This window comes from Parasteatoda tepidariorum, chromosome 4 (assembly GCF_982258835.1).
Source record: "Parasteatoda tepidariorum strain Cologne lab strain chromosome 4, Ptep-v5.0, whole genome shotgun sequence".
Classification (NCBI taxonomy): Eukaryota; Metazoa; Arthropoda; class Arachnida; order Araneae; family Theridiidae; genus Parasteatoda; species Parasteatoda tepidariorum.
The window spans coordinates 61,780,553-61,793,531 of record NC_141758.1 but is presented as its reverse complement, the minus strand read 5'-3'; the positions used below and the strand labels follow the sequence as shown (position 1 = coordinate 61,793,531).

At 28.6% G+C, this 12,979-nt stretch overlaps 1 protein-coding gene across 1 annotated transcript; it reads left to right on the top strand.

The window, feature by feature from the left end:
• The first annotated feature begins 106 nt into the window (after nt 1-106).
• LOC147811007 (ATP-dependent DNA helicase PIF1-like) lies at nt 107-1,420 on the top strand. The gene has a single exon (XM_087162193.1). The coding sequence runs from the start codon at nt 107-109 to the stop codon at nt 1,418-1,420; it is 1,314 nt and encodes a 437-aa protein (XP_087018319.1).
• The last annotated feature ends 11,559 nt before the right edge of the window (nt 1,421-12,979 follow it).

Genomic DNA, 12,979 nt, shown 5'->3' with positions numbered 1-12,979 from the left:
CAATACATCATGTGAGTCACTTGGATTGCCCATTCCACTCAATTTACAATACGACAATGATGATAATCTATTTGATCCACTTAAACAAGATAGTTTATTTGAAGAAATGTACAAAGCAGCAAATGAAGAGCAACGTTTCGTCATTGATACAGTATTAAAAACTGTGCTATGTGATGAAGATAAAGAATCAAATGAGAAAGTGTTTTGCTTAACTGCACACGCGGGATGTGGGAAAACATTTGTTCAAAAAGCCATTTTAAGTAAATTGCGATCAATGCAGCATGATTGCATTTCATGTGCCTTTAGTGGTATAGCTGCCAGTTTGCTAGAAGGAGGAAGAATTCTCCATAATGTTTTTAAATTGCCCATCCCACTTTTAGAAAATTCTGTATCTGGCATCACAGTGAACAGCAGACATGCTATAAGGCTCCTCCAATCATCTTTAATAATTATTGATGAAGTTTCCATGTGCCCGGTCTATGCCATACAAGTAATTGACAGATTACTTCGAGATATCGCCTCCAATGGTGACAAAGAAAAGTTATTTGGTGGAAAAACTGTCTTGCTTTGTGGAGATTTTCAGCAAACTTTGCCAGTTGTACCCCACTCTGGTCGCGCAGGAATAGTTGAGAGCTGTGTGAAATCCTGGCCATTTTGGTCTCAAATCATAAAAATGACGCTAACTCAAAACATGCGAGCCTTGCCAAGTGAACGTGAATTTATTAAATTTCTTAAGGAAATTGGCAATGGTACCCCTGATGATCTTATTGAGATACCAAACTTTCTGATCAGCTCTGCTTCTATCATTGATGAAATTTACGGTAATATTCCGGAAATTGTTCAAACTCCTGAGATAACAAATCGAGCAATATTGGCTCCGAAGAATGAAGATTGCGAGGAGATTAATCACCAAGTTTTAAGAATGATGCCAGGTGAAGAAAGAACTTACATCAGTTGTGACTCAGTGGTTACTGACAACGAACATGGACAGACTCTCTATCCCACTGAATTTTTAAATAGCCTTTCAGTGAGTGGCTTACCTCCTCACAAACTCACATTGAAAGAAAATGCCATTGTTTTACTGATACGTAACCTTAACACTTCAAAGGCACTTATTAATGGTACGAGAATGCGCGTCAAAAGGTTGCACCGGAACTGTTTAGATTGCGAAGTTTTAACAGGTGCCTCATCTGGACAGCGAATTTTGATTCCAAGAATAAATTTCAGAAGCTCTGGAACACTACTACCATTTATTTTAAACAGAATTCAATTTCCGGTGATTCTTGCTTTTGCTATGACAATAAACAAATCACAAGGACAATCAATTAATAAGGTTGGTATTTACTTACCGCAACCAGTTTTTGCACATGGACAGTTGTATGTGGCTGCCAGTCGAGCCCGATCATTTGATGGCTTATAGTTTTTTATTGCTGATACAGATGAGCAAGGACATTTAAAAAATGATCAGAGAGTCTTTACAAAAAATATAGTTTATAAAGAACTTTTGTGAACAAAACTATTTTGTTTTATGTTTAATACCCATCGGAAGTAGGCAAGGGGACCTTCCAGAATCAAAACTCCCCATGAGAAATGAGATATGGCGACCTCCTCGCGGTATTTCTCTTGGTAATGCTAACAGCCATACATTTAAATTTAGCAATTAGGTATAACACATTTTATTCAAAATGGACTCAAATCATTAAAATGATACTCACCCAAAACACTTGAGCCTTGCCAAGTGAACATAAATTTACTGAATTTCTTCACAAAATTGACAATGATACAGGTGATCTTAAAGCCATCATTGATGAAATTTACCGTTATATTCCAGAAATTGCTCAAATTTCTGATAACAAATCGAGCAATATTGCCTCCGATGAATGAAGATTGCGAAGAAATCAAATCCAAACTTTTAAAAGATTGATGCCCGATGAAGAGAGACTATACATCAGTTATGATTTGGTGGTTACAGACAATGCTCACGAGCAAACGCTTTATCCCTCTGAATTTTTAAATAGTCTTTCTGTGAGTGACTTACCTCCTTACAAACTCATATTGAAAGAAAACGCCATTGTGTCGAAAATTTTCATCGGAACAGTTTAGTTTGCGTAGTTTTAACTGGTGTTACGTGTGGACAACAAATTTTGATACAAAGAATACATTTCAAAAGTTCAGGGACACTACTGCCATTTATTTTTGACATAATTCAATTTCCGGTGATTCTATTTTTCGCAATGACAATAAACAAATCCTCATAAAAATGACGCTTACCCAAAACATGCGAACCTTGCAAAGTTAATGGGATTGTATTAAATTTCTAAATAAAATTGGCAATGGTACATTTGGTGATCTTATTGAGATATATTCTCTGCTACAGCTACATGAAGAAAAGATAATCAAATTGTGAAGGGGGCAGAGAAGTGTATAAATTTCATTAAGTAATTGATTTCAATATCTGGCATTTTTATTTTAAAATTTAAATTTGTTAAAATGTTTTTATAAGATTGCGAAGCAATATGCAATGGAACTGCGAAGCAGTTCTGGGGGTTGGCGAGCGTAGCGAGCAGGGGGCGGAGCCCCCTAGTAGAATGTATTGGGGAGTCACCACCCTACCCCACTGCATGTTCCAAATAGTCCATAAACTCCCCAAAAGAACAGAATTTTTTCCCTTTGTGGGTCAGTCCTTCTGACCTTGAAAATCCAGTTAGCACGACTTTCGGAAAATATATTTAATTCTTGTTGCCAAGGCATCCCCCCGTGCCAAGACGACCCCCTCCCTGCAACAAAAGAAGGGGAAGATCAAGGTATGCCCCTTCACTCCCGTTGAAATCTAAACAATTTAAAAAATTATTTTGCTTTTAAATGTTATAATTTTTTTTATTTAAACAACTTAAATAAACCTTATTTATGAGATATTCAATCTACACCGATTCATAAACAAAAGTGAAGAAGTTGCCTTATTTAATTTTGTAGCAATAAATTAAATAAGAGATTATTGTTATAGCATTAAATTAAACAAGACATTACTATGGCTTTAAATTGAATAAAACATTAATGCTATAGCTTTAAATTAAATAAGACTCAATGAAATAGCATTAAATTACAGCAATAATGTCTTAATGCCACGGTATTAAATTAAAAATCATTTATAAAAAACATCATTTAATTAAGAAATATAGTAAAGCAAAATATAAATTCAAATAACAGATAAAAAAACATTTTTCCTCTCTCTCCCTCTTTTTTCTTTTTCTTTCTTCTTTTTTTCTTAATTTTTTTAGTTTCTTTTTTTTCTTCCTTTGGTTTGGTACTTATACTATATTTAATTTAGAGTATATATATTTATTTATAAATAAAATTAAAAAAAATTGGAGTTTCACTAAATAATAGAAATATATAATAGTTATATTTTTATATGATTTTTATAATAGAAAAATAGTAATAAAAAGATTAAATTAGATATTTAGCAGTTTTTTATGTTTAAAAATTGAAATGTTGTTAAACATTCAAATTTTTAAAATCATGATTATCTACTATATCTTTAAATATTTTGAGAGTTACAAATACGAAACCGTCAAAAAGTAATGAGGATTCATAAAAAGTAGATTTTTGTGATGTAACTTAAGGGGACAAAAAACCTTTTAATGAAAAATTGTTTAATTTTATTATACTTATTATTCAAACTGATATGAAACTTTTTAGTAAATTTCCACACTGCTCGGTTCAGTTTGATTTAGTTCAAAAATAATTTCTAATAAAATAATTTCTAAAATATTCATCTAAAAAAAATTAAAATGAGTAACAATGAAAAATAGAAAAAATTATTTTTTAAAGGTTAAGAAGGTTTATCTAAAGATTCACAAGAAAATATAAATGCATAGATACAATGATCTCTTCTCGTTTAAATTTACCAATTTTTGAGAAAAAAGAAAAAAAAAAGAAAAGAAATCGCTTGTAATGAATTATTTTGTAATGAATTAAAATTGTAAATTCAACAATTAAGTTTGAAACAATCATTTCAAAAAAACAATGCTTAGCAAAAAAGACATAAAATCTTATGAAGTTTTGTGAAATTTTCGAAGAAAAGTAGCAGATGTAAACTAACATATTAATTATTTTTTTAAAAAAAATAGCAAATATTTAATTTTATTCGAATAAATGCTTAATTACTTTAAATTCTAGCTCAACGGTCCGAATTTAATCGAATCTAAAATTCCTATAACGATTGATTAAAGTGGTGCTTTTTTTCAAGTCCATTTTTTTCATGATTTATTTTCAAACTTATTATTTTTAAATCGGTAATTTTTTTCCGTTGCTGATTTTTTTTTCTTGTGATTTTTATGTACATAGCGAGGAATGGGGTAAAATCCTCTGAGACAACTGGTCACCAAATGGTTTTCAGCGGAACTCTAGGGTTCCGTAGAGGAGTTAAAAGGGTTCTGCGAGTAAGTACTTTTAAAAGCAAGTGATGATTTTTAAAACCTCTGATTATATTTTTATCCTACCTTCAATTTATAATTTATTTATTATTTCAGTTGCTTCTATGAAGTTATTTTTTATAAAATGCCAATGAGATAGAAATGAAATTTTTAAAATATATACTTTCAACTAACAATATATTGAACATATTATGATGAGAACAAGCATTTATAGAATACTGCATTAGTATTTCCTATTGCACTTTTCAAGTCAAAGTAACTAAATTTTTTAATAAAGAAATATGTTTCCTTAATAACCATTTTCAACACTTATAATAGTTTTTTTCAGTTTTCCTTAAAAAATAAATAAATAAAATAAATTTAAAAAAAACATAATTGGGATTGTTTTAAAAATTTATTTTCGCCATATTTTATTTTGTTCAAATTCATGACTAAACTAGACTAAACATTTAAGCACGAGGTCTAAAAATTTAACTGTCGAACATAAAACTTAATTTAATATTATTAATGATAAAAAATCTTCATTCCTCAAAATAAATATTTTAAAAATGAAATAATGTTTTATAGATTAACGCATTCACAGTTACCTTCATATACTTTAATTAAAAAAGTCGGGGAAGACCGGGATAGTTGGTAGGTCGCTGGACTCGCGTTCGCAGGAACGGGAGTCAGACTGCCAAAGACTCCAAGACTAAATTACTCGAGACTAAATCGTGATTGGTTCACGTTAAATCTGTCTGTTCACAAAGTCCTCCGTGTTTCCATAACAAATTATGCCTCTGATGGCTGTTGAGCTATTCTTTGCTCGGTGCTATGTCATTTGACGGAGGTAGTCGACGAAACCGTCTTACTGGCGGATATATCTGTTCCGAAATGTTTAAACAATAAATAAATAACAAAAATGATAAAATTGTCATTTCGTCATGAATACTTGAAAATGAGTTTTTGAAAAAAAGAACGCTTTACCACCAGTTAGTAGCAAAATCTACTGCTGAAAGTAAAATTTGGGAATATTTCGGATTACTGGCTGATGAAAAAACAAAAATTAAAACAAAATCGTGATAATAATAATTTTGATTTCAAGCAAGACCCGTGATCTTTCCCCTTTTCGACTCTATGCGCATGCGTCATCCGCGAGGTGAAATAATCTCGGGTAAGAATTGTATCTGAATTAAATCAGAATTTTTTATATGTTTAAAAATTAAATGAAATCGTAAAAAATTGTCTAATTAATTGCTTTTCTTCTTTTGAGTCTTAAATTCACTACATATGGTTATCTAAATTCCAAGTTAATATCTGCCAGAGATTCATGGGCGTTGTATTTTAAATATATTCCGAGCAGAAAAGATGACTGAAAAAAAAAGTTTGTCAAATTATTATTATTGTTTTCTCAACATAGAAAAACTTGGCCCAAAAGAGATGAGATGGTTAATTTTGAAGAAAAAAAAAATTAAAGTCTTAAAACATTTTGCTTTAACATTGTGGACTACAAAATACAAATATATCGAGAGAAAAAACCTGAAATATAGTTACTTGAAAAATTCATAATTAAAAATCTAATTGAAAAACCAAACATCGGACTTCGTTCATATGGCTCAATTCACTTCGCGTTGAATGCCGTATTTTTAGTGCCAATTGTACACCTGCAATTAGGTATACTGACATACACAAATACACGCCAAATTTTTCCGTTATTAAATGTATGTAGATTAATAGAAAACTTCTCGAAATTTATCTTTAGTTCCATCAATTCCCCTAGCTCATTCTCTTATTAAACAAAAAATAGTGCGTGGATTCCCTTCGCGCGGAAGAAGTTAAAATTCGTAACCTGCGACGTCAATTGTAGAAGAATCAGCAGTCGTAGAAGGATCACTAGCTCTATTCAACGACTCTTTTTCCTGCTCCGTTGGCTTCCGTGCTCTTGAATAACGATAATATTGTGCATTTTTCCCTCGTGTAACTCTTGAACCAGTGTAAGTCCTTGTGGTTGCCTCATCGTCTCGCAATGGAAAATGTATTTGTATTAATAATGTATGTGAATGCGTCATTATGTAATTTCAAAGGAGAAAACCAAACAATCAATTGATATTCACAAGAGACGTACCTTTGACATAACCTTAAATCCGTCGCATTGTCCGTGAGATTGTTTTCACTTATTTTTTACAATTGTTATCCACTAAATTTGAAAATGAAAAATGCTATCCTATTAAATAATATGTGTGTCAAATCAAACTAAAAAAAATAGTGCGTGGAGTCCCTCCGCTCGAAAGAAGTTAAACTTCGCAGCCTGCGACGTTAATTGTAGAAGAATCAGCAGTCGTAGAAGGATCACTAGCTCTATTCAACGACTCTTTTTCCTGCTCCGTTGGCTTCCGTGCTCTTGAATAACGGTAATATTGTGCATTTTTCCTTCGTGGAACTCTTGAACCAGTGTAAGTGCTTGTGGTTGCCTCATCGTCTCGCCCTGGAAAATGTATTTGTATTAATAATGTATGTGAATGCGTCATAATGTAATTTCAGAAGAGAAAACCTAACAATCAATTGATATTCACAAGAGACGTACCTTGTCATAACCTTAAATCCGTCGCATTGTCCGTGGGATTGTTTTCACTCATTTTTTACAATTGTTATCCACTAAATTTGAAAATAAAAAATACTATCCTATTAAATTATATGCGTATCAAATCAAACTAAAAAAATATTTATAGAAAAACAATGCTTTTATGACTTTTATTATTTTTATGCTAGTGAGAACCAAAACAATATGGAAATGAATGAGGGAAAACTAGATCCTACCACGTGATTTCCCGGCCAATAAAAATGTAGCATTAAACGTTTAACGCAACCTTGCTGGAAATCGCATAAGAAGTATAACTTCAAAAAATTTCTTTGGATCTCTTCATTGCATCTCTTGGTGATACATTATCAACCGTTTTCATTTTCTGCGATTTCTGTCAACATTAAAATTGTTTCATTGTGTCATTAAAATTGTTTCAATAAAAGTATTTCTAATTTTTTTAATAATACTACAATTAAAAAAAAAGTTTTTTTTTTTTTTTAGAAATGTTTGAATTTTCTGAAGAATTCTGTGATACTTATTTATCTCCTTTTATCTATACATATAGAAAACAAATTGTTTTATTATTATTATTGTCATTATTATAGTTATAATTATTTTATATGATTTTGAATTCAGTCACTAGGACTTCATATTATTTAGAGTTATTCTAAATGAAATCCCCAACCAGCATCTTCCCAAAATAGAGTGGAATCTGTTGTTTTTATTTTGAAAAGAAATAATACCCTATTTCAATTTTTGCTTCTACAGCAAATTAATAATTCAATTAAACCTACTTATCTCCTTCAGAGAGGGGTTGAAAAAAGTTGGGAAAGGTTAAAAAAGAGTTGAATGAAAAAAAAATATGCTAAAATAGAAAACTCCTTTCTTTTAATTTTAAAATTATGTGAAAATTTTTTTACGTAAAATCCTCCAAGTTGCAAAAAAAAAAAAAAAAAAAAAAAAAAAAAAAAAAAAAAAAAAATTGATACTTATTTTTCTTTTACTTTTTTTACTTGAAATTTCATGCAGCTTTCTTTAATTACTCTTATACTATTGTAAATTAAAGGAAAAAAAGCAAAAAAAAGAACAAAAAAAAACTATTTTTTTAATAATTTTCTTAGGTGTAAACATTTTAAATCGTTTATACTTTGGGAATTATGTTCATTATTTTTTTTATAAGTTTTATAGTATTGTAAGTATTCTTTTTAATCCTTAGTTTCTTATAATTTTCTGGCGCAAAAATAATACTGAGTCAAGTCATAGTAAATTTGAACACTTCTTATTTATCTTTTTTTTTTTTAACATTAAATACTAAAAAAACTCACGATAGTAATTAATTTGTTTTTGCATTTTCATTCTAAATTACTTCTTTGTGACTTAAGGTGTGCATTTATTATGTGCATTTATTATAAACACTTGTACTACAATCATGTCATAGTGAATATAAAAATGGAATTTCGTGCTGCCATCTGCTGCTTTTATTTTGAAAGAAAATAATACCATATTCCAATTATCACTTTTACAGCTATTAATGTTTCAATCTACAGAAAAAAATTCCACAGAATCTGTAAAAAAGAATCTATAGTCAGAAAAGAGAAAGAGTAAACAAGATGTGAAAAAAATTAATTTCTACTTTTTTAATTTAAATTAAAGTTTACAGCAACCTTTAATCGTAATATAAGAGGATTAAAACACTCGAAAAATTCGAACAACATACATAAAATTAAGGAAAACTTGTAAAAATAAGGGCCATATAAAAAGTCCGAAATCTTGCTGTTGAAATAATAAACCCGAAGTACCTTTGAATAATTATTTTTGATTTTTTTTCTTCATACGAGTAATAACGATTTTTTATATATTTAATTATAATTTTTATAATAATTTTATAATTAATTTTATAGTTATTTTTTTTATAATTACTGATATTATAATATCAGTTAAAAATAATATGTAAATCATATTTGTTTCTCGGGACTTATACATAAGCCTCATTCGTTAGAGTAAATATATACATTTAATAATTTTATACTCATACAGAGATATAGAAATCAAAATTATTATGATAATTTTATAATTAATCTTATAGTTATTTTTTGTATAATTACTGATAGTATAATATCAGTTAAAAATAATATGTATATCATATTTGTTTCTCGGGACTTATACATAAGCCTCATTCGAATATCTATAGAGTAAATATATGCATTTAATAATTTTATACTCATACGGAGATATAGAAATCAAAATTTATTCAATCAATTAGAGATATTTTCAAATATAATCAATTATAACTTGCAGTTTTAAAAATCTTGGAAATTAATTAATAATCAAATATTTTTTGTCTAATTTAATTATCAAGACAGAATCGTGATGGTATCGTGGTTAATTATATGACTGGCAGTGTGAAAAGTTTATGTTCTATTCCGTATTTTTATTTATTGTTATTTATTTCAATATCGCATTTAAGAAATTCTACTGTAAACAGTGAAAAAAAATCTATCTAAATGCTTTTCGCAATTTGTTCAGAGTTTAAAAGGAGTAATGGTACAGGTCATACATAATTCAACAGTGAAATAAATTTGAAAACAAGAAAAATTTATAGAAAGTAATATATTTAAAATAAATCATATCTTATTCGGCAAAATGTATTTTTGTCTTCATTAACAAACGGCATCCTTAACGAATGAAAATCTCAACATTTCATAGAACTAAATTTAAACAAATGATCAAACCATTAAGAGCCTTAATTTGAATTAAAAATAGTACAAGAAAACGATAAAAATCATTGATTCATCAATGTATCTAATGGTTAAGTTTTATTTAAATTTATATATATATATATATATATATATATATATATATATATATATATATATATATATATATATATATATATATATATATATATATATATATATATAAAATGTTAAAAAAATCTGTAATTTTATGTTGGCTTTTTGTCACCAACAGTTTAGTTAAATAAAATTTAACGAAGATATTGAAATAATTCTTTTGAGCACTTAATTCCGAACATTCTTTTTGAACTCTTTTTCTCGTCATTCTCCTACACGATGCATGTCTTCACTGATATACATTTCCGACTTAATCAATTACATTCGCCATTTTACATATTTACACTTACACAAATAGAACCTCTTAACTAACACTGATGATAATTTATTCATTAAAGAAATTTATTTAGATATTGTTTAAATTACACCACTAGCGAAAAATAGTTTGATTTTAACGATAAGTTAATACATTTTCCAAAAAAAATATTAAAAATATCTGAATTTACCTACTATTTTACACCTTTACTCATTTGAAATTTATTTCAATTCTTAACTTTTAAATTCTCAATTCCATTTTCTCCAGTGCGTTGTATTAATACACCATACATTTTCTGCTTTGAGAAAATCGATTGCGTCCACCATATTGAACTATTTTTAACTTAGATTCGTAGAAATCCAGTACCGCCATTGAACTTAGAGTATCGATATATTAATGTGTGTGTGTGTGTGTGTGTGCGTGTGCGTGTGTGTGGTCTTTACGGAGCTCCCTGTACAATATATTGCTTTAGAAAATGGAAGTAAGAAAGATAGTTAATAAATTTAGTTTTCACATTTCGGGATATATTTATATGCCTGCAAGCGACGAGGGCAGCATTTTATTTTACAGAAAAATAACTCCTCTTCATCATGGCCTTCGTTGGAACGTATACAGGTTAGTTTTTCTGGGAAAAGTGGTTTTTTTTCTCCTTTTTTTCTTTATTTTTTTGTTCGTTTTTAGAGCTATGTTCCAATTTTAAATTTGTTTTTATCGAATTTTAATCTATGTTTAATTTTAGTAATTAATTCCCTTAGAACTAACTTTTTTAATAGTTTCGGATGCTAATTCTAAGTGCTGTTTATATTTTATAATCGAAATTTCATATTAAAAATCACCTGCAATGCTAAATCTTACTTCCGGCGGGTAGGCGTCTTAAAATAAAAATAAAAATCCATTCTTTTTCTCAGATATTCTCCCAAGTTTTAAAATAAGTAATAGTCCACCCCTCTCTGCAGATGTCATTAATCAATTTTTATAAATTTCAAAGGGGAATTTATTTTACTTGATTAAGGGCTTCACACACAGCAAATATTTAAAATCAAAATCTGTTTTTACGAGCATTTTCAGTAAGTAATGTCAGTTGTAATCAGTAAATAATCAGTAAGTAAAGTCAGTCAGTATTGCCGAAAAGTACAAAAATAAAATTTGGGCAGAATACTAGTAATACAAAGTATTTTTTACGGTATTTACATGTTAAATATGGCCACTTGCTTAGACTTTGAGAGCAAACGAGGTGCTTGGATTAAAAATCAGCTGTATCCATTTTAAGAAACTATTACTGTAGCCAGAATCCAGGTCAATCGTCAAAAAGTGAAGGTCAAAAAATTGTTTCTTATTGATAATCATTTAGTAGTTATTTCAATAGTCATTATAGTAATAAATAGTCATTTGAATTTGGGAAATAGCTTTTAAAAAACTTCTTATTGTCACTACAGCACAGCAGGCCAAGACCATACAAACGTATTTTTTTGGCGGATATTATCTGATGTATATAGTTTCCAATAATTCTTCTTAAATATTTAGATAAAGACTAAATTCTAAAATTAATTATAATTTATTTTTATTTTTTATTTAAGGAAATAAATACATTTTATTTAGTACGAAAATTTAGCCTCAAAAAGCTTGAGAATTCAGTACAAAACTAAAAATATTTTTTTAAATATTATTAAAGGGGAAGAAAAAAATTTATTTATTGTTATGATTAATTACTTTCGAAAAACATAGAGGAATTTTACAAAGTCGTGTCAGTTCGTTACGAAGATCCCTCGTTTTTCTATTTTAGAACGTCATCCCTCGTTTTTCTGTTTAAGAACAAGAGTAGGAATAATTTATACTTCTTTGTCCTCGAGAAAAACATGTTTATTAGAAACCTTTTATTTTATTGTTTTCTTGATTTTTGCTTTTTTTGTTACGTTGTGGAACATTATTAAACAAGAGAAAAAATCCTTTTATTGTAATAACTAAAACTGTTCTTCTATTGTTATAACTGATCACTTTCGAAAAACATGGAGGAATTTTACGAAGTCGTGTAAGTTCGTTACGAAGCTAATCATCCCTCGTTTTTCTATTTAAGAAAGACAAGAATAGGAATAGTTTATACTTCTTTGTCCTCGGGAAAAACATGTTTATTAGAAACTTTTTATTTTATTGTTTTCTTGATTTTTGCTTTTTTTGTTACGTTGGAACATTATTAAAGAAGAGAAAAAATCCGTTTATTGTAATAACTAAAACTATTCTTTTATTGTTATAACTAATCACTTTCAAAAAACATGGAGGAATTTTACGAAGTCGTGTAAGTTCGTTACGAAGCTAATCATCCCTCTTTTTCTATTCAAGAACGACAAGAATAGGAATAATTTATGCTTCTGTGTCCTCGAGAAAAACATGTTTATTAGAAACTTTTTTATTTTATTGTTCTCTTAATTTCTGTTTTTCTGCTACTTTGAAGAATGAATCAATAACTTTGAAGAATGAATTTTGTTATTTTTAAAACTTGAAAAGTGATCATGCAATCCTGTATTCCATACAGCAAAGAATTCTAATTGAAATTTGAGCACTCTTGCTTCTCGGAAAGTTGTTGGTTTTAATTGCAAGATATTTTTCTTATGATCAAACTAAGAAGGGAGAAAATTTTTTTTAAAATTAAATAAGACCTAAATATTATTGAGTTAAATTAAACAAATAAAATATTTTAAACAAATATAGTTTATTCTTTTTCATTCTTCCAGTCATGCTTATTTTAATAATAAATATGCCTAAATCAGTCACTGCGCCTAAAAAAATAATAAAAATTTATGACATGGTTTCAAAATAAGATTTTGAGGGGCATTTACTGATAGCATTTAATAATTACGATATTGCCCCCATCACTTTT

Excerpts from the sequence above, each read along its gene's own strand:
- LOC147811007 (XM_087162193.1), top strand. The coding sequence starts at position 107 with ATGTACAAAGCAGCAAATGAAGAGCAACGTTTCGTCATTGATACAGTA.